The following is a 27,264-nucleotide window of genomic DNA, read 5'->3' as shown; positions in this document are numbered from 1 at the left end:
ACCAAGCATTATGTCATCAAGCAGTAAAAATATTCTAGAAAAAATTGTAATTCAAATTTTATCAAAATGCGGTTTATTTATAATTTCAACTCTATATTGTAGTACTGCAGTTAACTTTTAGATATAGGAATATATTATGAAGGGTCCCGAAAGAGTAATTTCCAATAATGTTGAATTTAATAAGTCTTTGGAGATGGCACCAATTTGACATAAAAATAAAGGTGTTTTTGTTGCTGCTTTATGATTTTATTTTTGTTTTTTTGGGTCACACCGGGCTGTGCTCAGGGGTTACTCCTAGCTCTACATTCAGAAATCACTCCTGGCAGGCTCAGGGGACCATATGGGATGCCAGGATTCAAACCACTATCCTTCTGCATGCAAGGCAAATGCCCTACCTCTATGCTTTCTCTCGGCCCCTGCTTAATGAATTTAGTTTTGAGTCTCACCTGGCTGTATATTTGGTTTACTCCTCACTCTACAGTCAGGGGACTATATGTGTTGCTGGGGATCAAGTTTGAGTGAGCTTTTTGTAAGGTAGGTAGGACTACCTGCTGTACTACAGCTCCAGCCCCTTGTTTCTAAATCTTTTATGTTAATATTGCATTATAATGGATTGGAGAGATAATATAGCAGTCAGGGTGCTTGCCTTGTACACAGTCAACCGCAAGTCAATCCTGGCTCCACCAGGAGTGATCCCTGAATGCAAAGGCAGGAGTAAACCCTGAATACTGCTGGGTGCGGTCCAAAAAGAAATACAGAGGCCAGAGCAATATTACAGTGGGTAGGATGTTTGTTTTGCATGAGGCTGACCTGAGTTTGACCACTGGTATCCCAATCCCATTAAGTATCCCAAACCTGCCAGGTATAATTTCTAGTGCAGAGCCAGGAATAACCCCTGAATGCCATCAGTTATGGCTTAAAAACAAATAAACAAAATAAAACCCCAAACTGAAAACAAAAAAAAAAATACAAGCCAAAAAATTATTTTATTTTTCTTAGAATATATGTCAAACTGAATAAAGTATTTTGTTGTTTTATTTGTTATTGTTTTTTGTTTGAGACCATACCCAAAAATTCTCAAAGTTACTCTTGGCTCTGTACTCAGAAATCACTCCTGGTAGTGCTATAGGATCCTAATGATCAAACTTGGATTAGCCACTTGCAAGGTAAGCATCTGACCTACTGTACTATCTCTCAAGGCCTAAAACAAATAATTTTAAATTGGCACATCATTCATATTTTTTTTTGGCTCATACCCGGTGGCACTCAGAGGTTACTCCTGGTTCTGCACTCAGAAGTCACTGCTGGCAGGCTCAGGGGATCATATGGGATGTCAGGAATCGAACCGAAGTCTGTCTGGTATTGGCCACACATAAGGCAAACGCCCTACCACTGTGCTATCGCTCAGGGCCCAATTTATATATAAATTAATACAGACCAAAGCAAAGAAGGATTATAAAACTAAAACAAAATATCTGAAATAATCTAGGAGATACTTTTTTAAATTTATCACTTAATTTATTAGAAATTTTAATAGTTTTCTATATGTATTACAATTTTTAAATAATATCTATAAGTACCATGATTACAAACATGTTTGTAGTTGGTTTTCAGTTATAAGAAAGAATGTCCCCCTTCACCAGTGCAACCTTTCCACAGAGATATTCTTTTTAGAAATGAACTTTGATTCCAATGGCTTTTTTAAATTCATGGTTTTGTGGTTCCAAGAGGTCATAGAAAACTTGTTTTTGGTCAAAATGGTCTCTAATATAGAGCAAATCTTCAATAGAATATTTATCATCTTTTCCAGTCCAAATAGTCAAGCTGTACCTGTATTAAACATACAAAACAAATGATATCGTTAAAAGTTAAAGGTAATATACAGACATGAAGAATTTCAACAAGCCCAAAATAGTTAACTCTCATTTTTCTCTAACCCAGATTCATACAGATGAAAACCTTAAATGGCAATGGCAGAACTATCTTATGTTTATTAACACTAAAGGAACTAGGAAGGAAAAAAAAATCCATAAAACTATTTTCTAAAATAGGAAATCTGAGTCAGGAGGATGTTAAATAGCTTTAGAAGCCCTGATCAGTACCACTGGAAATGGGCCCAGTTTTAAATAAACAAATGGAGGAGATCATGTTGTTAACCATGTTTGTCCCTTGAACAAACACTACAGTTCTGAGTTCCTTCAGGGGCCTGCTCCCTCCCAGTCAAAGTCCTAACTGGAAGGGACTATGAGGAGGCAGGAATGTCAGTGATACTCCTATTCATACACAAATGATTTGACTCTACTCTCATTTTGTGGGCTACACCCAGAGAAGTTCAGGGATTGCTCTTCGATCTTCACTCAGAAAATACTCCTGGCATGCTCAGGGGAACCATATGGGATGTTGGTGATCAAACCCAGGTCAGCCACATGCAAGGCAAGTGCCCTACTTGCAGTACTATCGCTTCAGTCCTGTTTTTTCTCTTTTATAAAAGAAATTTTATTTATTTAATTTTTTGGGGGCCATAGTTGCAGTGATTAGAGCTTACGCCTGGCTCTTGTGTTTAGGGAAAACTTTTGGTGGGGCTGAGGAGACTACAAAGGGTGCCAGGGATCAAACCCTGTGCAACATGTGTCAATCATGTGCAAGGCACTATTAATATATTATTAATAAATCTGCTCTATGTTCCCTAAACATTTCTTTCCCTTTTTTTTTTTTTTGGGGGGGGGTGTCACACCGGCAACATAAATCACTCCTGGCAGGCTCGGGGGACCATATGGAATGCTGGGAATTGAACCAGTGTCCGACCTGTGTTGGCCATGTGCAAGACAAACAGCTTACCACTATGCTATCGCTCCAGCCCCCACTAAACATTTTTTTAAAGGTTAGTCCCCTTGATTTGTAATACTGCTAATGGTAGGGTTTCATGCATACTACAATCTAACTCCACTCCCTCTCCACCAGAGAGTCTACTTCCCTCTGCAATGGTCCCTGAAACACTTTCTTTGCCCCAATCCCACCATCTCCCTGTTAAGGTAAGCTCAGTTCTGTAGATCAATCCTCAGGTTCTGCTGCCCTTGGCCATTTGCTGCTCCCTTGCTATTTTTTTTAATTATTATTACCCCACATATGAGAGATCATTCTGCATCTGTCCCCCTCCTTCCAGCTGCTGCTCAGCATATTGTTTGGTTTGACTTGACTTTCTCTTCTGGTTTTGTTTGTTTGTTTTTGTATGAGAGTACAAAAAATAGCGAGAAATCACAAAATTGCCAAGCAGAGTCAACTTAGATGAACTTCAGGAATTAAAAAGTCAACCAGTCCATAATATATGCAGATTTACCCTGGCTGTACAAATAGACTGAATTTTAATGCTATTTAAATCCTGCATTTTTACTTCTTTTGGTACTATCACTCTATTGCTGTAATGTCTGGGGAAAGGCAAAGCTGCTAAGCAGTTTGATATTTCTTTTCCCCAGATGCATGTCAGAATGCAGGAGGAAAGAGCTAAAGCATTTCCTTCTGCAAATGATAAGGAAGAGCTGTGGAACCAATGATAGCCACTTTCTTGTTACAGTGACACATTTCTGCCCTTCAGGATGGTGACGCAGGAAATGTAACAGAAGAAATTAACTCTTGATTTTGTTCCACAGCAAACAAACACATACTAAACTAAAACTGAAAATACAGGAAACATAAAATGAGAATAAGGTTTAAAAGCTCTATCTTCTGCTAAAATTGCATCTTTATTACTCCACTGGTACATCCTAGTGACAAATCTTATTAAAAAAAAAAAAAAAAAAAAAACAGGGCCCGGAGAGATAGCACATCTGCGTTTGCCTTGCAAGCAGCCGATCCAGGACCAAAGGTGGTTGGTTCGAATCCCGGTGTCCCATATGGTCCCCAGTGCCTGCCAGGAGCAATTTCTGAGCAGACAGCCAGGAGTAACCCCTGAGCACCGCCAGGTGTGCCCCCCCCACCAAAAAAAAAAAAAGAACAACAGAAGATTTTAGGTTCAAGGAAGAGCTTCCCAGCTTCTTGCCTCTTTCAATCCTTGCTCTAGTTCACTGAAACTGAAACAGGAAAAATCAAATTGCCTAAGAGGATCTTAAATTATATCCACTCAGATTAATTTTCAGCCCTTATTCTTTTTTTTTTTTTCTTTGTATGTTTGTTTGGGACCACACTGGTGGCAGCCACTCAGGGGTTATTCTTGGCCCTGGGGTCAGAAATGGCTCTTGGTTCTGGGACCATATGGAATGCTGGGGATCGAACTTGCGACCGTCCTGGATCAGCTGTGTGCAAGGCAAGCACCCTACCTCTATGCTATTGCCCAGCAGGGCTCAGAGGTTAGTACTAGCAGGCTCAGGGTCCATATGAGATGCCAGGGATCGAAACCAGGTCTGTCCTGGATCGGCTGCGTGCAGGGCAAACACCTTACCACTTTGCTATCGCTCCAGTTCCTCAGCCCTTATTCTTATTTGTTGATTTGGGGCCACAACCTCCTATGCTCAAGAGCTTACTCCTGCTCTTTCTATGCTTGGGGATCACTTTTACCCCTTTATGATCTCCTGATTTCTCAGCTTTAATTTTTAAGTCCCACCTTTTTATTGTGAGAAAAAAATTAAAGTATATAAGACACAAACATACATTTTTAACAAATTAATATGAAATGAAACCATTTGTGTCCAGTGTGACCAGGATACAAATCAAGAGTAGACCTGGCCTGCAGCACTCTGGCACTTTCTCAGCAGAGCCTCCCTGACTCTCACTACGTGACTTGTGTGGCAAAAAACCCAAGTTAAATGCCTTACCTAAGGTACCATCTCTCTGACCCCAATGTTAATTTTTTTAAATAAATAGAACTTTTTAAAAGAAAATGATAAATTGAGGCCAGAGCGACAGCGCAGTGGTAGGGCATTTGCCTTTCACGTGGCTGATCCAGAACAGGCCTCAGTTAGATCCCCAGCGTCCCATTCGGTCCCCTGAACCACGAGTAATTTTTGAGTGCATAGCCAGGAGTAACTCCTAAGCATTACCAGGTGTGGCCCCCCCAAAAAAAGACAAATCATGGTCAAGTGAGGAATTTATTCTGGAAACATGATATTAATAATTTGTTAATAGATATAAGGAAAAGTATTATTTTCATGAAACTGAAAAGACATTTAATAAAATGTATCTACAGGATTATGCATACAGGGCCAGAGCAATAGCACAATGGTAGGGCATTTGCCTTACACGCAGCTGACCCGGGATGGGTTTGATTCCCGGCACCCCATATGGTCCCCCACGCCTGCCAGGAGAGATTTCTGAGTGTAGACTCAGGAATAACTCCTGAGGCCACCGGGTGTGACCCAAAAACAAAAACAAAACTCCAAAAACACCAGAAATATGCATACTTAGTATTTGTTTGTTAGTTTCTCTTATTCTTCTCAATATAGTGAGTATCAATTTGGGTCTTTTTCTGGATGATTTGTGACAAATATTTATATTTTTATATACTCACATATATCAGAATTCCCTTTTATAGATTTTGTATTTTACTAAGAAAGTCTGAAACTATATTTAAAAATCTATATTTAAATATAGTCTGGAACTATATTTATCAATCTAATTTTACATGTATTTAATATTTGATATTCAGGTCTTTAATTCGTCTGAAATTAATTTTGGAGAAAGATTTTTTTTTAGTTGGAGGAGGTTCTGGATCACACCTGGTGGTCCTCAGAAGCTATTTCTGATTCAATAATTGATTCAAGAATCACTCCCAGCAATGCTCAGAGATAACATATGTGATACTAGAGACCAAACCGTAGTGAGACATATCCTCGACAAGTACTAAACCTTGTCAGTTACTATCTCTCTAGTCTTGGAGAAAGTATTAAGAAAAATGGCCAGTTTTGTTTTTTTACATTATTAATATATTGTCCCAACACCAGTTACTGATTTTTTATTACAATCATTTGAAATGTTAAGTTTTTCCTCTACCAACTTCCATGATAGGTTAAGATTTATTTCTGGACTTTCTCTGCTTTCCTAATGTCTTATCTATGATAAGAGAGTATCAAAACTGTTACAATGCCTCTATATTTAAATGTCAATATTTAATGATAGCAGAACTAATTTTTTATAGGAATTACACCTAGCAGTATCTGTGGGCCACCGGCCCACTCCTAGTGGTGCTGGGATGTTGGGCATGCGCTGTTAGGGAACAACTGGACAATGTAAAATTAGTCTTTTGGTTTTTGGGTCACACTCGACAGCGCTCAGGGGTTATTTCTGGCTCTATGCTCAGAAATCGCTCCTGGCAGGCTCGGAGGACCATATGGGATGCCGGGATTCGAACCACCATCCTTCAGAGTCTAACGCAAACGCCCTACCATTTCACTATCTCTCCGGCCTGTAAAATTAGTCTTGTGCTCTATCATTTGAGCTATATCCATCCCCCAAACTAATTTTTATTACATACTAAAATAAAATTATATATGAAACACTTCTGGCCAGAGAGATAGCACAGCAGTAGGGCATTTGCCTTGCAAGCAGCCGATTGAGAATGGATGGTGGTTCGAATCCTGACATCCCATATGATCCCCCGTGCCTCCCAGGAGCGATTTCTGAGCACAGAGCCAGAAGTAAACCTGAGCGCCGCCAGATGTGACCCAAAAACCAAAAAAGAAAAAAAAAAATTGAAAGAAAAGAAAAACACTTCTGAAATTATCAAACAACTTAAAGAAACAAGCTTTATCTCTTTACAATTGTTTATGAGTGTATAACAAAATGGAGGAAAAGAGACATTTACAAGGCAGACACTATGTGAAAAAACTTTTCTGAGGGAAATGTGAAAGCTATAACCATGATGTTAAAAAGTTAAGGTTGGGGGCCGGAGAGATAGCATAGAGGTAAGGTGTTTGCCTTTCATGCAAAAGGTCAGTGGTTCGAATCCCGGCATCCATATGGTCCCCCGAGCCTGCCAGGAGCACTTTCTGAGCATAGAGCCAGGAGTAACCCCTGAGCGCCAGGTGTGACCCAAAACTCCCGCCCCCAAAAAAAGTTAAGGTTGGGGCCAGAGCGGTGGCACAAGCTGTAGGGTGTTTGCCTTGCATGTAGCTAACCTAGGACGATCGATCCCCCATTGTCCCATATGGTTCCCCAAGCCAGGAGCGATTTCTGAGCGCATAGCCAGGAGTAACCCCTGAGTATCGTCAGATGTGTCCCCAAAAAAAGCAAAAAAAAAAAAAATTAAGGTTGACCAAATAACTTTAATCTGGAGTCTATGTGCTTATAAAATCAGTTTCTTCTCTCTCTCTCTCTCTCTCTCTCTCTCTCTCTCTCTCTCTCTCTCTCTCTCTCTCTCTCTCTCTCTCTCTCTCTCTCTCTCTCTCTCTCTCTCTCTCTCTCTCTCTCTCTCTCACACACACACAATGTTCTTCTTCACATTATCAGTTTTATTCTCTTCTTATGTGCCTTCTCACATACTCACATGCACACACTATATTAACCTTACATACCTGTTTGATTTCCTTAGCAGCCAAAGTAACTGAGAATAAGACTGACTGAGTAATGCTGCTCTCACAGGAAATGTTACAGGCTGATTTAGTTCCTTACAGATATAGTCCATCTCCTTTACCATTGTCCAACTGTAACCTGAAATGAAAATGAATTCAATTTATAATATTGGAAACCTAAAATAAATAAATTATACAAAAATAAGTAAATTCATAGGTAATTCACAAAAATTTCCATTTGGATTTAGAGTGAATTAAAATAAAGTTAAATATTGAACTCAATGCAAAAATATTTTGAGTGGGGGGGGTAGAGAGACCATATAAGGTAAGACACTTGCCTTGCATGCAGCTGAATCAGGTTGATCCCTAGTATACCATAAGTTCCTATGAGTACTGTCAGTCCCCTGAGTGATTCCTGAATGCAGAACCAGGAGTTATTCCTGAGCATTGCTGGGTGTGGCCCCCAAACAAAACAAATATAAGTATATACATATATATGTATGTGTGTGTGTTTTGCGTGGAAAATTTAATTTGGGACCTGGATTATAGCTCAGTGGTACTCTGTGCATATGAAGCCCTGGATTTAATCCCCAGAATCATAAAAAATAAAAAAATCTAAGACCATGCCATAAGTGACTTAAAACAAACAACATAAAATCAAAACATTAAGAAGTTTTTTGGGGCTGGAAAGATAGCTTGGAGGTAAGGCATTTGCTTTGCATACAGAAGGACGGTTGTTCGAATCCCGGCATCCCATATGGTTCCTTGAGCCTGCCAGGAGTAATTTCTGAGCACAGAGCCAGGAGTAACCCCTGAGCATTGCTGGGTGTGACCCAAAAACTGGAAGGAAAAAAAGAAAAGAAAAAAAAAGAAAGTTTTTACTAGGGTCTAGAAAGATAATACAGCAGGCAGAATACTTGCCTTGGACATAACTAACTCAGGTTTTGATATATTATGTCTAGAGCATCACCAGGAGTGATCCCTGGATTAAGCTCTGAGCACCACTGAATGTGGCAAAAATAAATAAATATTTATAAGTAATTTCTCTTGTATTTAAGCTATTAACATACTTTAAAGATTCTAAGGGTTTATGCATACTATCAATAGCTGATAAGTTTATATTTTCTGTGTTTTTGGTTTGATTAGTCTTGGTTTTGGTACATACCTGGCACTGCTCTGGAGCTACTCCCAGATGTTTCAGAGTTGTTCCTCAGGAGGCCATATGGTCCCAAGGATCAAACCTGAGTTTCTCACATGCAAAATATGTGTTCCAACAGACTGAATTATCCTCTGGCCCTAGACATTGTTTTAAATCATATATAATACACTTCCTTGTTTTTAAACCATTTTAGGAAAAATAATATACTTTATATTACACTAAATGATCAAAAACAAGGTGTTGAGACTGGAGAGATAATAAAGAAAGTAAGGTGCTTGCCTTTCACTCAGTCTACCTGGGTTCAATTCCTACCACTGCATATGGTCCCTTGACCCATACAAAGGAGTAAGCTCTGTATGCAGAGCTAAAAAAAAAAAAAGCCCTGGACACAGTTGAGTGTGGTCCCATAAGAAACAAAGCAATGTTTTAAAAAAGAAAAGCTGGGGCCAGAGAGATAGCATGAAGGTAGGGCATTTGCCTTGCATGCAGAAGGATGGTGGTTCAAATCCTGGCATCCCATATGGTCTCCTGAGCCTGCCAGGAGCAATTTCTGAGCATAGAGTCAGGAGTAACTAACCCCAGAGGGCTGTCGGGTGTGACCCAACTACTCCCCCAAAGGCTGGTTATAAAAAGATTTGCCAATAAAAGAATAATTCACACAAAGTCTATGTGGATATACCAATTTCATGGTGAAATTCCACATAAAAGAATGAAAATAGAGGCCAGAGTGACAGCACAGTGGTAGGCGTTTGCCTTGCACGCGGCTGACCCAGGAGGAACCTGAGTTCAATCCCCAGCATCCCATATGGTCCCCTGAGCCAGGAGCGTTTTCTGAGCACATAGTCAGGAGTAACCCCTAAGTCTCACAGGGTGTGCTCCCCCAAAAAAGAATGAGAATACTCTGATTTCCTTCATAATTTTAAAATCATACCTTTTGAATGAAATAAAGTACTACTAATATGATCTATACTTACTACAGATTATGTACTATAAAATATAATCTATACATTACCATAAACTACTCTCTTATCTAAAATTTATGACATAAGAAATAGGGAAGATAAAGCACATGTTGGTAATGATGTCAAAAGAGTCCTGGAAACTGAGTCAACATGACATCAAGCTCCAAATATAGTTTAATATATTTCATATCTGTGGTTAAAGCCAGTAAGACTAACAGTGACTAACAGAAGTTTTGATTCATTTTCCTCCCTGCCCCCTGCCAGTCCCTGCTGGTCCCCCCACACCAGCTCCTAAAATTTTAATTTTTAACAAAAATTACTGAACTATTTCTATCTTAACCTTTTTAAATACTTTGTATTAACTGCTGTATATGATCTATTGTTTTTTTGTTTTTGTTTTTGTTTTGTTTTGGGGGGAGGGCCACACCTGTTGATGCTCAGTGATCACTTTTGGCTCTGCACTCAAAAATTGCTCCTCATAATACAAGGGAGACCATCTGGGATCCTGGGATTGAACCTTAAACAGCCATGTGCAAGGCAAGCACCCTACCTGCTGTGCTATTACTGGTCCCTATCTGATCTATTCTTTAATGAAATGATCAAAAACTTATTAATTTAAAATAGCATTAGATCAAAGCATATTATCTTTCTGGACTGGAGCAATAGTATAGCCTTGCATGCGATTGACCTGAGGTTTGATCCCTGGCATCCCATAAGTTTCCTTGATAACCTTTGCCTGGTTCAAAGTACTATGAACACCAAGTCCCCAGCAGCTCCATTGTGGAGCCGCTCCAATGTTTTAGGAGCAGAATTTGGCTTTTCTTTTTGTTTTTCTTTTTTTTTTTGTTGTTTTTTGTTTTTTTGTTTTTTTTGTTTTTCGGGCCACACCTGTTTGATGCTCAGGGGTTACTCCTGGCTAAGCACTCAGAAATTGCCCCTGGCTTGGGGGGACCATATGGGATGCCAGGGGATCGAAGGGTGGTCCTTCCTTGGCTAGCGCTTGCAAGGCAGCACCACCTCGCCGGCCCCAGAATTTGGCTTTTCAACCATAACACCCATTCCCTACTTCTGGCAACATTACTTGAAAAGCTTTTATTTCCATGTTTTCTTTTTTCATCTGATATAAGCAGTCTGGCAAAAAAGAAAAGAAAAACTATAAAATATTTTAGAAGTTTAAAGAGACAGACTACAAATTTTCTCCACATAAGAAAAGAGGCAGATTTAGTTATTCTAGACTTTCCAAATAAATATATCCAATGAAAGTCTGGTGACAAAATAGCACCAATGAGTGTAATGACCCAAACAACACACAAAAGGTCACAGCCTACCTTTAGGTTAAGAACTTTCTCAACATAGGTTCTGTGGGTGTTTTTTTTAATTTGTATTAGAGTTATTATTTCTATTGATTTTTGTTTGTTTGCTTGTTGTTTTCTTTCTTTTTGGGGGGGGGGTTCACATCCGGCAGCACTCAAGGGTTACTTCTGGCACTACGCTCAGAAATCGCTCCTGGCATGCTCTGGGGACCATATGGGATGCCGGGATTCGAACCACTGTCCTTCTGCATGCAAGGCAAATGCCCTGTCTCCATGCTATCTCTCTGGCCCCGCTTGTTTGTTTTCTTAGGTCACACTCAGTAATGCCCAGGACTTACTGTTGACTCTGTGCTCAGGAATCATTCCTGACAGTGCTCAAGAAAACATATGTGGTGCTGGAGATGAAACTCAAATCAATTGTATGTAAACAAAGTAATTTACCTGCTATACTATTTCTCCAGCCTTCAAACTAATTTTTTTTTGTTCCTTTGTTTTTTGGGGGTTATTTTTAGGTCACACCCGGTGGCACTCAGGGTTAATCCTGGCTCTGCGCTCAGAATTTGCTCCTGGCAGGCTCGGGGGACCATATGGGATGCTGGGATTCGAACCACTGTCAGTCCTGGATCAGCTGCATGCAAGGCAAATGCCCTACTGCTGTGCTATCTCTCCATCCCCTCCCCCATCTTTCTAAGTAAGCTTTGTTCACTAAAAACTACCTTGCTTCACTAAGAAAATAAAAATATAGTAGTCATCAAAACAACTCCAAAATAACAGATAATCTAGAACAGCACTAACATTATATTCTAAAGTTAGATGAATATAGTCTTTTCCTTAAAATATTTTTTCCTTAAGATATTTTATTTTATTTTGTTTTTGTTTTTGTTTTTGGGTCACACCCGGCAGTGCTCAGGGGTTACTCCTGGCTGTCTGCTCAGAAATAGCTCCTGGCAGGCATGGGGGACCATATGGGACACCAGGATTAGAACCAACCACCTTTGGTCCTGGATCGGCTGCTTGCAAGGCAAATGCCGCTGTGCTATCTCTCTGGGCCCAATATTTTATTTTATATTTATATATTTTACTTTAGATAATATTTTCAGACCAGGGTTGACCAGAGGTAAGTGAAAACATGAAAAGCAACACTCACAAATGAGAAGGAGCTACTGGACTTAAAGTACTTAATTTGACCAATAGAAAATATTGGTCAGATAGTTTTCAATATCTCACAAAATAGGCTAGATAGTTTTCACCAGAAGAAGCACATGTTTTGCATGGAAGAGAAAATCTGTGTTCAATTCCAACACCATGACATCTAAGTACAGAATCAGGAGCATCTCAGAGTATTGCTAATTGTGTGAACCAACCCCCCAAAAATACACCGGTAAAATTAACACCTTCATTGACTTTCTCAGGATGCCATCCTGTTGTCCAACCCAGGGAAAATGTTACATCTGAGAAGAAGGATGTCACCGTGTCTATAAAAGGTTTTGCCTCCACTGCTCTGCTACTGCCGTTCGGACCAGGAAGGATATCAGCATTAAGCCACACAGGTCGTGTTAGGTGCTGCTTCACACTTTCTAGGAGCATCATGGATGGTTTTACGGCTGCTAGGCTGGAAATAGATTATGAATAAGAGCATCGCCCAAGAACAAATAAAAATTCATATATCTAACATTTATTTTGCAGTTTCGGGGGAGGGTAATGCCTATCAGTGCTCAGGGCTTACTCTTGGCACTGTGCTCAAGAATCACTCCTGGCTATGTGAAGGAGACTATATGTGGTGCTAGTAACTAAACCAGGGTTAGCTGCATGCAAGGCAAGTGCCTCAACCCTTGAAATATCTCTCCAGACATCCTTTTATGATTTAAAAAAGTATAAAGTTACTTGGGAAGGGCCCGGAGAGATAGCACAGCGGTGTTGGCCTTGCAAGCAGCCGATCCAGGACCAAAAGTGGTTGGTTCGAATCCCGGTGTCCCATATGCTCCCCCGTGCCTGCCAGGAGCTATTTCTGAGCAGACAGCCAGGAGTAGTAACCCCTGAGCACCGCCGGGTGTGGCCCAAAAACCAAAAAAAAAAAAAAAAAGTTACTTGGGAAAAGATAAATGAAGCTGCCATTTATTTTGTTTGTTTTGGGGCCCCACCCAGTAGTGTTCAGGGTTTACTCCTGGCTCTGCATGCAGGGATTCCTCCTGATGGAGTTTGAGAGGTCGTGTGAGGTGCTGGGGAGCTGGGGATGAAACCTGGATTGGCTCCATGCAAGGAAAATGCCCTACTCGCTGCACTATTTTCTGGCCCCAAAGTTGTTGTTTATTTTTTTGCCCCATTGTTCTGTAACAACTAAAGACTGAACATATAAATAAATACCTCTTGAAATCCAGCTTGATGCCTTTGTTGCATTTTATAACTTCAGCCAGCCAATCTTGTAAAGTATTATCACTGTTGGTTTCAGGAGGATGGGCCATGATAGGTTGGTCATGTTCTGATCCATCACTTGGAAGAATGACATCAGCTTCAATCATGTGAGTAGTACCTGTGCAAATAAAATATCCTAAATTAAAGCCAATGTAACAGGGACCAAAGAAGATGATATCTACAGTATCCTTTTGAAAAGTTTGAAAAAAAGAAAATTATTTTTTGCCATATGACTTCTAAGTGCAAGGTACTGTTACACATATTTATTTTATTTTATTTTATTTTATTTTACAGGTGAGCAAAAACGTAGAATAATTTTTCCCTAGTTGCACAAACCTTTTTTGGGTATGTGGGTATATGTGTCGTGGAATGGTCCTAAGTGGTACTCTGAGGCCGCACTGGCAATTTTCTGCCAACTGGGTTCACAAAATTAGCACAGGGGCCCAAGGATGCGATGCTGTTTGGATCCTGCAGTGCTGGAATGTCCAGCACTCCATTTGCAGGGTCAGTGACTCTGTAGTGTCAGTAATCAAATGCAGGCCAAGTATAAACCACTATCTCCCACTCTATTTATATAATTTTTAAACAGTTCTCACCTTATTTCAGTTCTTTTTTTTTTTGGGGGGGGGTCACACCCGGTAGCACTCAGTGGTTACTACTGGCTCTATGCTCAGAAATCCCTCCTGGCAGGCTCAGGGGACCTTATGGGATGCCAGTATTTGAACCACCATCCTTCTGCATGCAAGGCAAATGCCCTACTTCCATGCTATCTCTCTGGCCCCCTTATTTCAGTTCTAACAATACAATGAGTCTACAAGTTAACAAGACTTTAAGCTTCATTTTTTTTTTTTTTTTTGGTTTTTGGTTTTTGGGTTACACCAGGCAGCTCTCAGGGATTACTCCTGGCTCTGTGCTCAGAAATCATTTCTGGCAGGCATGGGGGACCATATGGGATGCTGGGATTCAAACCACCATCCATTCTGGATCAGCTGTGTGCAAGGCAAACATCCTGCAGCTGTTTAAGCTTCTAATAGTAAAAAAATTACATTTCACTCTTCAAATTAGAAACTAGACATGTATGCTTAAATTTGAAATCCTATGTTACTATTCAGTTCATTGACTCAAAGGTTAAATACTGCTTAAATGCAACCTTAAAAAGGACAATAAGGTTCAAAGATCACTCAGCTTGACTGTTTTATTTGATATGAAAGGAATACTGTAAAAATGGCTGACAATTTCTAGCCAATTTTCTTTATCATCTCTTTCTGCTCTCCTTGCATGCAGGCTGTCTTTGTGACTTACTTTGACCAAAAGAAGATAGTTAAAATAAAATGGGCTTGGGAACTACTGTGTTAATCATTCTAAAAGCCAGTTACAATGAAAAGTTCAGATAATATGAGTGTGTGTGTGTGTGCGCGCGAGAGAGAGAGAGAGGGGCGGGAGAGACAGAGAGAGAGAGAGAGAGAGAGAGAGAGAGAGAGAGAGAGAGAGAGAGATCATATTAAAGCCTCCTGTCTAACAACTCCATGGTCTCTTAAATGTGAGTGAGGCCATTTAAGAATGTTTAGGCTTTCTGAGTGTTCCACAGGGAATAAAAGAAATAATCAACTGATCCACAAAAATCAGGAAAAATTAAAATTCTCCATCCTTTGAGGCCAGAAAGTATTAGGTTAGTTTATTACTCACAATAGAAAACAGTTTCCTGATTGTGGATCACTTTCATAACAAATTATAAAATGAGGCACTTGTTTGTGAATCAGGTGAAATTTTTCTAGAATGTAGACTGCAAGGACACACAAATGGAAATTGGAAGATCAGAGAAAAAAATTTTATGGGAAGCTTGAGAGCAAACATCTGTTTTTATACTGCATGAAACTATTGGCAACATTACAGCAATTGGGAGAGGACAGATGAATTTGTGGGTTTATTTAAAGAGGCAGAGAGTTTAAAGCATCAACTAGCTTCTCATAAGTGACTAAAATAAAGATTAGGAGGGGCTGGAGAAATAGCACAGCGGGAAGGTGTTTGCCTTGCAGGTGGACAACTCGGATGAACCTGGGTTCGATTCCCGGCATCCTATATGGTCTCCTGAGCCTGCCAGGAGTGATTTTTGAATGGGAAGGAAGGAAGGAAGGAGGGAGGGAGGAAAGGAAAGGAAAGGAAAGGAAGGAAGGAAGGAAGGAAGGAAGGAAGGAAGGAAGGAAGGAAGGAAGGGAGGGAGGGAGGGAGGGAGGGAGGGAGGGAGGGAGGGAGGGAGGGAGGGAGGGAAGGGAGGGAAGGAGGCAGGGAGAGAGGGAGGGAAGGAGGCAGGGAGGGAGGGAGGGAGGGAGGGAGGAAGGAAGGAAGGAAGGAAGGAAGGAAGGAAGGAAGGAAGGAAGGAAGGAAGGAAGGAAGGAAGGAAGGAAGGAAGGGAGGGAGGGAGGGAGGGAGGGAGGGAGGAAGGGAGAGAGAGAGGGAGAGAGGGAGGGAGGGAAGGAAGGGAGGGAGGGAAGGAAGGGAGGGAGGGAAGGAAGGAAGGGAGGGAAGAAAGAAGGGAGAGAGGGGGGGCCGGAGAGATAGCATGGAGGTAAGGCGTTTGCCTTTCATGCAGGAGGTCATCGGTTCAAATCCTGGCGCCCCATATGGTCCCCCGTGCCTGCCAGGAGCAATTTCTGAGCCTGGAGCCAGGAATAACCCCTGAGCACTGCCGGGTGTGACCCAAAAACCACAAAAAAAAAAAAAAAAAGGGGAGAGGGGGAGGGAAGGAGGCAGGGAGGGAGGCAGGGAGGGAGGGAGGAAGGAAGGAAGGAAGGGAGGAAGGGAGGGAGGAAAGAAGGGAAGAAGGAAGGAAGAAAGGAAGAAAGGAAGAAAGGAAGAAAGGAAGAAAGAAAGAAAGAAAAAGAAAGAAAGAAAGAAAGAAAGAAAGAAAGAAAGAAAGAAAGAAAGAAAGAAAGAAAGAAAGAAAGAAAGAAGGAAAGGAATAAAGGGAAAAAAATAAAGAAAGAAAGAAAGAAAGAAAGAAAGAAAGAAAGAAAGAAAGAAAGAAAGAAAGAAAGAAAGAAAGAAAGAAAGAAAGAAAGAAAGAAAGAAAGAAGAAAGAAAGAAAGAAAGAAAGAAAGAAAGAAAGAAAGAAAGAAAGAAAGAAAGAAAGAAAGAAAGAAAGAAAGAAAGAAAGAAAGAAAGAAAGAAAGAAAGAAAGAAAGAAAGAAAGAAGAAAGAGAGAAGCCATTTTCAATTTAGCATTTGTGCTAAGTTAGAATATAAAATCCAAGGCCGGAGAGAAGGCATGGAGGTAAGGTGTTTGCCTTACATGCAGAAGGACGGTGGTTTGAATCCTGACATCCCATATGGTCCCTTGGGCCTGTCAGGAGGAATTTCTGAGAGTAGAGCCAGGAGTAAGCCCTGAGCGCTGCCTGGAGTGACCCAAAATAAAACAAACAAACAAAAAATAATATAAAATCCATTCTCCAGTTAGCAAAAGATTTTCAAGTAAAATGAGTCTCAGACCAAAAGCTAAAATCAGGACACTGGTAGTAAACTGTGGCCTATCCAAAAAGCATGCATGGAATCTGGACAGACCCTTGGCATTAGATGATAAAACTCAATAATCAAACTCTTGGGGGGAACAAAGGGGTAGACTAGAAGTGGCAAAGAACACTGGTGTAGGGTACCAGGCACGTTGTGGTAGTGGGGCACAATTACTTTGTGCATCAGTAACATAAATGAGAATACCACCATGACCTACAGTATAATGAAAAATATACGTTTTTAAAGACTTCAGCAAGACAGTGTGTCTGTATCCACATTACTAGAGAAAAAGAACTTCCAGAAACTTACGGGTATTGTACCAAGGTATTTTATTTTACAATCCTATGTCGAAGAGATTTGGGGGTAAATGAATGATTTATAAAGTGATATATAGAGATTCTACTACTTTTCGTTTTGTTTTAGTTTTGGTTTTGGGTCACACCTGGCAGTGCTCAGGGGTTACTCCTGGATCTTTGATCAGAAATCACTTCTGGCAGGCTCGGGGGACCATATGGGATGCAGGGATTCGAACCACCATTCTTCTGCATGCAAGGCACATGCCCTACCTCCATGCTATCTCTCCAGCCCCCGAGATTTTGCTACTTTTTAAATGAAATTTTTATTTCCTTGGGCCCAAAGAGATAGTTTAAAATAAATAGCTCTGTGGGATCTCAAATTTCCTTCTGTTTTTCCTTTTCCTTTTAGTTTTTGTTTTCTTGTTTTTATTTTTTACACTCAAATTATTCCTGGAGTACTTGGGAGACACATGAGATGCTAGGGAATAAACTTAAGTCAACAGAATGCAAGGCAAATGTTCTACCTGCTGTACGATCACTCTAAGCCCAGATTTCTAAGGGCAAGAAAGAGGATGAAATGCTGCTCAACTGCAAATAGGACTAATTAAAAAAAAAAAAAAAAAAAAAAAGAGGGCCCGGAGAGATAGCACAGCGGCGTTTGCCTTGGAAGCAGCCGATCCAGGATTTAAGGTGGTTGGTTCGAATCCCGGTATCCCATATGGTCCCCCGTGCCTGCCAGGAGCTATTTCTGAGCAGACAGCCAGGAGTAACCCCTGAACACTGCCGGGTGTGGCCCAAAAACCAAAATAAATAAATAAAATAAATAAAAATAAAAATATTTTTTTGATTTGGGGTCACACCCAGCTCAGAAGTTATTCCTGTTTCTGAGCTCAGAAATCACTCCTGGCAGCCTTGGGGGACCATATGGGATGCCAGGAATCAAACCTGGGTCTGTCCCAGCTATGCTGTGTGCAAGGCAAATGCCCTATCGTTGTGCCATCGTTCCAGCCCCAAATAGGAGTGATTTTTTAAATAAATACATGAAGATATGCTCCATATCATTAATCTTTAGAAAAATGGAAATCTGAACCACAATGAGATATCAATGGGCTGGAGAGATAACATAGCAGTGGGGTGTTTGCCTTGCAAGCAGCTGATCCAGGACAGATGGTGGTTCCATTCCTGGCATCCTATTTGGTCCCCCATGCCTACCAGGAGCAATTTCTGAGTGCAGAGCCAGGAGTAACCCCTGAATACTGCTGGGTGTGACCCAAAACCAAAAAAATAACATAAAATAAAAGAGATATTAATCCACACATACAAGATGGTTATAATGAAGAATAACATGTAGTTTGGCAAGAACATGGAGGAAATTAAAACCACAGTTACTGTGCTGGTAGGGATATAAAAGGTATAGGTACACTAGAATAGCTTGGCATTTCCTCAAAATATTAAATGAACCCACAACTCCACTTCTAGACACATAGACAAGCAAAGTGAAATATGCTTCCACAAATAATCTGAACACAAATGCTCATAGCAACATTATTTATAGTAGCTAAGAAATGAAGCAAACGCAATGTCTATCAATGGATGAATAACTAAACAAAATGTGGTGTAACCATATAGTGACTATCATTTAGCCACAAAAAAAGAGTAGAGCTGGGAGATAGCTAAAAGGAGTGGAGCATGCCTTGGTCGAACTACTAACTAGATATAGTCATGGTAGCTCCCAAGCATTGTTAGGGAGGCCTTTGTGTGTGTGTGTGTGTGTGTGTGTGTGTGTGTGTGTGTGTGTGTGTGTTTGTGTATAATATATATTAAAGGAATAATATACCAGCTTGTGCATTTTTTCTACAACATAAAAAAGTCTTGAAAAAAATAAAACAAACAAACCAATATGCTAAGTGGAAGAGATAGTCACAAAAAGCCAAATCTAAAGAAAAGGCATAGATGCTACCCTTTAGAACAAGTCTCTTTGAGGAAGTGGAAAATCAGGTGATACCAAACAGTGTATACAATTAGCCAATAAAATGTGAGGAAAAGTACAACCAAAATGAAACCTGGTGGCCAGCAGGCAGGGTGCTTGCCTTGCATATGGTTCGATCCTTGGAATCCTTCATGGTTTCCTAAACACTGCTAGGAGTAATTCCTGCATGGAGCCAGGAGTAACTTCTACTAATCACCAGGTATGGCCCCCAAACCAACCAACCAACCCTTAAAAATACTCCCCAAAACCATTATGATTATAAGATAATACCAATACCACACTTTCCATAGTTTTCAATTCATACAGGTATTTTCTTCAATAATAATGAATGTAATATGTAATATTTTTATTATGTCTAATTGAACCAAATCAGAGCACTTGGTCTCCACAGATACACTATGGATCATCAAAAGAAATTCAAGTGCTGAGTACCTTATTCTCTTCTACCCTGGGACCAGAAACTGAGTCATCTTACAGGGTTATTTGGGGCAGAGTTGGCTATCTTAATCAGCAAGCTTTTGTCTGTTTGCTCACTTGCCTTTGGATTGCACCCAGCAGTACAAGAAAATTATTGCTATTCACAGGTAAATGAAAAAGAAAAAAACCCAGGATACATTTTGTTCTCCCCACCAGCCCCCAGCTCCTCCAGGAGAACAGGGGGGGGGGGAGAGAGAGAGAGAGAGAGAGAGAGAGAGAGAGAGAGAGAGAGAGAGAGAGAGAGAGAGAGAGGGTGGGGAGTCGGGGGCTGAGGGGAACTAGAACCACCACCCATCCTGAGTCAGCTGTGTGCAAGGCAAACACCCCACCGCTGTGCTATCTCTCTGGCCCCTCAACAACTTTTAAACTCTGTATTTTACTAGGATTTAATTAGTATGGAATTTTTTCATTCTGCCAACAAAATTCTATGCTTTATGAAAATGTTTAGATCAACTTCAAATGTCCTATGGACCATGAGGTCTTTAATACCTGCAGATATGCCCAGATAACAAAATGGCATTTAAATCTTTCAATTCCATGTATTTGAGTTGACTTACTTTTCAGTGCTTCATTCAGTTGAGCCTTGTGGTTAGCTGCATGAGACCAAGTGATCTGGGCTCCATCCTCTGTTGTGATCTGATTATTTCTCAGAAAATATTCCAATATATTTTCACTCCAAGAACCTAATATAACAGTATTTAAAAAGAAAAGAATAAAAAAATATAAAAAATAAAGAAAAGAATAGACTGATTTTATGAGGCAATTTAAATTTTTTCACATTGGGGCCAGAGCGATAGCACAGCGGTAAGGCGTTTGCCTTGCACATGGCTGACCTAGGATGGATGGAGGTTCTATCCCCAGCATTCCATATGGTCCCCAAGCCAGGAGCGATTTCTAAGTGCTTAGCCAGGAGTGACCCCTGAGGGTCACTGGGTGTGGCCCAAAAAAGCAAACAAAATTTTTTTTCAAATTGTTTTAATTTTTCACTCTCTTTTAAGGATGCTGAGGATCAAACCCAGGGCCTTATTCATGTAAACTATGCCCTTTACCTCAAGCTGGATTCCCCAACCCCCTAAAAAACTTCTTCATACTGAAAAACTGGCATAGAGAGAAGATAACTTACATTGGGAGAACTAGGACATATTTAAAAAATTGAGAACAGGTATTATGATACGGCAAGTATTTTGTATCCAAATATACCCGTATAAATGCTATATGTTAATAGGCATTGCAAGTCTTATATATGTTATGTGTAAGTATTTATTAGTAAATATAGGGGATTGTCTAAACCTCAGAAGAATAAAGAAAAAAAGCTGTTGAAATATTTGTGGGGGCAGTGGTTCTGACATTACGGATGAAACCCAGAACCTCACACATGCATGCGCACGTTGTATTACTACCACTAGTTATATTGCTTGTCACGAAGCAAATATTTAAAGCAGAAATGTTCACACATTGGCCTATATAAGAAAAATGTTTACAAATACAAAGTTATATCAAAAACATAAATTTTATACAACTTGTTTTTATTTTCCACTTCAAACTATTCTGTGTTTTATATTAACAACGTATTTGCTTTGAGAGTGGAGTAGGGGGTTGGCCCACACCCAGCAGTACTCAGGAGTTCTAGCTCTATGCTCAGGGATCACTCCTGGTGGTGTTCAGGGGATCCTATATGGTACCAGGGATCACATTAGGGTTGAATTTTTTTTGGGGGGGGCACACCCGTTTGATGCTCAGGGTTTACTCCTGGCTAAGCACTCAGAAATTGCCTCTGGCTTGGGGGGACCATATGGGACGCCGGGGGATTGAACCGCGGTCCTTCCTTGGCTAGCGCTTGCAAGGCAGACACCTTACCTCTAGCGCCACCTCGCCGGCCCCATAGGGTTGAATGTATGTGAAGCAAGCATCTTAACTTCTTACTATCTTTCTAGCCCCTACACATCAACAATTTAAAACCTTAGGGGCCAAGAGAGTTGTTTGCTTTGCAAGTGACTGACCTGGGTTCAATTCTCCAGCATCTCCTCTAGTCCCTGGAACAATGCCAGGAGAGATTCTAGTACAGACCTAGAGTTATCCCTGAGCATTTTTGTGGCCCCAAAATCAAAACAAACAAATATATTAGAGCCTTAAATGACACGTTTTAGCATGCTCAACTTCAGATTCTGAATCTCAGTAACATTTTTATGAGTAAGAAAACACCTTAGTTAATAGATATATTGCTGTAGAAAGTATACATAATTCTATTAAAATTTATCAGCTATTTTGTAAATTTGATTTTCCCCTAATTATTCAAATATGTGAATTAACTAAAACCATTGGAGAAATAAATAATAAGATGGGGGCTGGAGAGATAGCACAGCAGGTAGGGCACTTGCCTTACACACTGCTGACCTGGGTTTGGTCCCCAGCATCCTATATGATCCCCCAAGTCAAGAGAAATTCCTGAGCTCTGCTGGATATAGCTCCCAAACAAGCACTCCCCCTTAGAAAAAAAAATAACAGCTAAGTCCAGTACTATTCCATATGCCATATGTCAGTATAACAATGGGAGGGGGGACAGAAAAATTGTGACCACAGTAACCCATAATCTTGTCTCCCTAATTCTTATTCTCATTTATTTAAGTATTAAAACAAAATGGTTAGGCTGCAAACTTCCTATGCATGAAAACGCCTTTGGATAGTTATGTTAATTAACTTTACCAAACAAGAACAAACTTAAAAATGATTAGAAACTGTGAATAAAACACTGAGAAAAGTGAAAGTTAAGTAGAGAATGGAAGGGCATATAAAGAAACCTTTTTTTTTTTCTTTTTTGAGCCTTACCCAACAATACTCAGGGGTTACTCCTTGCTCTATACTCAGAAATCACTCCTGGCCTTGCTCAGGGAGATAGGAGAACCCAGGTCTTCCAAGTGCATGGAAAGCACCTTACCCACTGCACTATCTCTTTGGCTTGTAGAGAGTTTTTGCTGTTGTTGTTTTTTAGGACCACACTAGGCAATGCTTAGGGATTACTCTGGCCCAAAGATAAATTCATTCTAGCCTAAAGATAACTTTTAATATGACTGGATCTTAGCAATAATTTTGATTATTGGTTTACAGAATAAAGGTAGAAGTCCAGTTTTTTTTTTTTCCTATACACTACCAACAAACAAGGGAATCTGGAATTAAAGGCACAACACCAATTATATAAGCACTCTCCAAAAGAAACACTTTAAAATAAATCTAAGAAAATTGGAGGGGCTGGGCGGTGGCGCTGAAGGTAAGGTGCCTGCCTTGCCTGCGCTAGCCTTGGACGGACCGCGGTTCGATCCCCCGGTGTCCCATATGGTCCCCCAAGCCAGGAGCAACTTCTGAGCACATAGCCAGGAGTAACCCCTGAGCGTTACCGGGTGTGGCCCAAAAACCAAAAAAAAAAAAAGAAAAGAAAAGAAAAAAGAAAAGAAAAGAAAATTGGAGGAAAACTACAAAACTCTAAGTACATCTTTGACCAAGAAGCAAATCAATACAATGGATAGTCTTGTGACAGATAGTGTTGAGGCAATAATATCCACTTACCCCCCCAAAAATATCTATTCATAAACCTTATATCCTTTACAAAAATTAATTCAAAGTGGCCAAAGACCATTACATTTGAATGATCATAGGCTTACACGTAAAACATAATTGTAAGAGCACACAGCAAGATAGCTAGAGGGCCTTGGCGATGGCAATTACTTTTCAGATCACAACAGCATCTGATCTATGAAATAAATTATATGTTGAACTTCATTAATATTAGAAACTTTATCTGCCATAGTTGCCAGTTTAGGGGAAACAGTGAAGGGAAATTGGGACCAGTGGTGGTGACAGGAAATGAACACTGGTAAAGAAATGGGTGTTGGAATGTTCTCTGAAACTCAACCATTAACAACTTTTTAACTCTGTATTTCATGGTAATTTAATTTAAAACAATTATAAACAATTATTTTAAACACTAGAGACAATTCAGGGGCTAAGGCAATTTGTTTGCAATGCAGTCAATATGAGACCCCTGGTCCCCCAACACCACCTGGGGACACTCTCTTGAGCATAAAGCAAGAAATAGTATTAGAACACCACCAGGCGTGGATCAACCCCTCTTGTACAGATAATAAAGTAAAAATTAGAAACTAGTTAGAGTCAGCTCAATGGACTCTCTGTAGGCTGCATACCTGCAATGGAGGAAGCCCATGTTCCTCATGGTCCAGCCAACCCTAGGCAAAAATGTTATTTTTTAATTGACTTTTTCTTGTTTGTTTTTTGGGCCACACCCGGCAATGCTCAGGAGTTACTCCTGGCTCTCTGCTCAGAAATCACTCCTGGTAGGCACTGGCATCCATATGGGATGCCGAGATTCAAACCACCATTGGTCCTGGGTCAACGCTTGCAAGGCAAATGCGTTACCTCTGTGCTATCTCTCCAGCCCTTTATTTTTGATGTGAGAGACATTGTCAAAAGAATAAGACAAGTTAGAGTGGAAAATTTTATTTGCAAGAAAACAATTGATAAACCAGTCAACTGCTGCTGACTCATGCACCCTTGGTGATCCATAGAAATTTCCTAGCAGCTTTTGCTGCTTAAATGACAGTGGGTTTGAATATCCAAACCACGGACCAGGACCAACCCACAGGCTTAACAAGGTTGTAAAATACTGACAAAGAATTGTTGTCCAAAATGTACAAAGAGTTCTTAAAAGTCAGCACTAGGATAATGAGTCATCAGATTAACATTTTAACAAACACCTCACCAGTGAAAATATTCAGATGTTAAATAGCATATGAAAAGATGCAACTCTTTATGCTATCAGGGAAATGCAAACTAACAAAGGGAGATAAATCCAAGATAGTGATACCCAAATTGTGGTGAGAAGATAGAGAGGAGAAAGTCTCATCATTATTGGTGGAAATGCAAAATAGTTTTTGCAGTTTCTCACAAAGGAAACATAACTCTACTATATGATCCAGTAATCACTCCCTGGTTGGTGTAGATCCAAAGCAGTTGAGAACCTATATTCACACAAAAACTGCACGCTGATGTTTATAGCAGTTTTATTCATAACCGCCAAAACTGGGATGCCTCCAAAACGTCCTTCATTTGGTAAGTGGGTAAACTGCGACAAAGTTAGCCAATGGAATATTATTCAACATGAAAAACAAAAAGGTAAAACAAATAGAAAACCCTGAAATTATCAAATCATGAGACCTGGACAAAATTTAAATGTAAGTGAAATTCTAAGTAGAAAAGCCAATTCAAAAATTACAATTTCTAGGGGCCAGAGAGATAGCATGGAGGTAAGACGTTTGCCTTGCATACAGAAGGACAGTGGTTCGAATCCCGGCATCCCATATGGTCTCCCAAGCCTGCCAGGAGCGATTTCTGAGCATAGATCCAGGAGTAACACCTGAGCGCTGCCGGGTGTGACCCAAAAATACAAAAAAAAAAAAAAATTACAATTTCTAAAATTTCAACTGACCGACATTCTGGAAAAGGCAAAACTATGCAACTAGTTGTTTCTTTTTTTAAACCAATGTTTGACACTTCTTGAAACAGGTGTGTATATGTGTGTGTGTGGGGGGGGATGATGAATAAACATGCCCAGATGTTTTTAAAGTTTTTGTTTGTTTTTGTTTTGGGGTCACAACCTGCTGCAAACTCAGGGCTTCCTCCAGGCTCTGCACTCAGGAACCGTTCCTAAGGGTGCTCGAGGCACCCCATAGGATACTGGTGATCAAACCTGGGTCGGCCGCGGTTTCTCATACATGTTCATGTGATATGTCACATAGAACATATATGTTAATGAGTCATATAGGAACATATTAAAAATACCATGCCACGTGCAAAGCTATCACTCCGTCCTCTAGTTTTATATTTTTTTCAAGTGACAGCAAAACTATGTAACTCTAATAATATAGAAATAGCATGATACATTTATTTCAAACCACGAAATAGACACCGCCGAGGGTTCATCACAAATTCAAGTATGGACTCGGGTGACTGGGCATGTGCATGGATGTTCACAATTACAATGCAGAGACACACATGGCCAGCGCTCGCTTACCGGGGCCCCCGGCGTTATCTGTCATAGTGTTGGACGCCCTCGGTCTGCGCAGGCGCTAAGCAGCGGGCACTGCCGCGGTCCTCGCGCAGGAGGCGTGGGAACCCGATTCAAAGGACTGGAGGAGATCTCAGGTGGCCTTGTGTGGTCCGGCGAGGCTGGGGAAAGCGAAAGCGGAAGCAAAGACTGCGCATGCGGGGAAGCTGCGACTTATTTGGCGCCGCATCGCGAAGAGTTTAATCTCTCCCAGGCTACTAGGGCGTCCATTGGAACTTTGCAAGGCCCTGGGCATCTAAGTCAGTGTAGCAAGATAGCTGCGCTAGGCAATACTGGCAGATCATGAGACACATAGATTGGAAGTAGTTTGTATGGAGCTTGAGTTTTCAAATTAAAATATGTTTTTCTCTCTCTCTTTTTAAAGTTAGTGATACCCTAAAATGACATGAGAGCATTTCTCAATAAAAGAAGACAAACCTGGGCCCGGAGAGATAGCACAGCAGCGTTTGCTTGCACAGAGGCGTTTGCCTTGCAAGCAGTCGATCCAGGACCAAAGGTGGTTGGTTCGAACCCCGGTGTCCCATATGGTCCCCGGTGCCTGCCAGGAGCTATTAAAAAAAAAAAAAAAAAAGACAGACCTTTCTGCACAGGGAATTGAAACTGGTAACTTGAAAGTTTTCTTTCCCCTTTCCTTTCTCTATTTGTGTTCTTCAAAACACACCTCTAAGAGGTAATTTCCCCCACCCTGCCTTAGTCTTCTTAATGGCTTGTTTCATAGCTATACTGGGACATGAAGACAATACATGTGTCATCAGGTTAATTTAACAACAGAGAAGACCTGTTGGTTGGTGCTTGTGATGCTACTATCATTCAGTTTGTCCGTTGCAAAATGAGGGTAACAAATCACCATATAACACAAAACGGCAATTCTCACCCAAGCCATCTTTTTAAAATATATCCAAGTTTTAAGGCTTGAGCCGTACTTATTTCAATCTACCCTCAGTCACGGTTCCACATTCTCGTGTTTGTTCTCTCGCACAAAATTGGGGAGCATCCAAATTACTGAATTTAACTTTGCTTCGTGAAGAGGGTGTTTAAAGGAGGGGGGAACAAAGTGGAAGCATAGGATTGCAAAATTATTCACAAATAGCTGTGATCGGTTAAAGAATATTTTCCTTAGAGCTTACTGTTTTTATTTATTTATTTATTATTATTTTATTTTATTTTATTTTATTTTTTTTTTTTGGTTTTTGGTTTTTGGGTCACACCCAGCGGTGCACAGGGGTTACTCCTGGCTGTCTGCTCAGAAATAGCTCCTGGCAGGCACGGGGGACCATATGGGACACCGAGATTCGAACCAACCACCTTTGGTCCTGGATTGGCTGCTTGCAAGGCAAACACCGCTGTGCTATCTCTCCGGGCCCTATTGTTTTTATTTTTAATTTATTTAAAGCAAAGTACTGTTATCTACAGTTATTGATGTTGAGCTTTTGTTTAGTTGGTTTTGTTTTTGTGCTACACCCGGCAGTTATTCCTAGCTCTGTGCTCAGAAATCGCACCTGGTGAGCTCGGG

The 27,264-nt window shown here is 40.5% G+C and overlaps 1 protein-coding gene across 1 annotated transcript; it reads right to left on the bottom strand.

Annotated features, from left to right (window-relative positions):
- Positions 1-1,667: 1,667 nt before the first annotated feature.
- On the bottom strand, positions 1,668-25,841 carry FAM151B (family with sequence similarity 151 member B). Its single transcript, XM_049766289.1, has 6 exons — positions 25,698-25,841; positions 20,173-20,298; positions 13,298-13,463; positions 12,328-12,545; positions 7,503-7,638; positions 1,668-1,830 (listed from the first exon to the last, which is right to left on the bottom strand). Exons 1-6 carry the CDS (start codon positions 25,720-25,722, stop codon positions 1,671-1,673), a joined length of 831 nt encoding a protein of 276 aa, XP_049622246.1. The 5' UTR covers positions 25,723-25,841; the 3' UTR covers positions 1,668-1,670.
- Positions 25,842-27,264: the final 1,423 nt, after the last annotated feature.

The sequence above is a fragment of the Suncus etruscus genome, chromosome 2 (genome assembly GCF_024139225.1).
Source record: "Suncus etruscus isolate mSunEtr1 chromosome 2, mSunEtr1.pri.cur, whole genome shotgun sequence".
In the NCBI taxonomy this organism is placed as follows: Eukaryota; Metazoa; Chordata; class Mammalia; order Eulipotyphla; family Soricidae; genus Suncus; species Suncus etruscus.
Note: the sequence above shows the minus strand (reverse complement) of the source record. Positions and strands in the feature narration are given on the sequence as shown.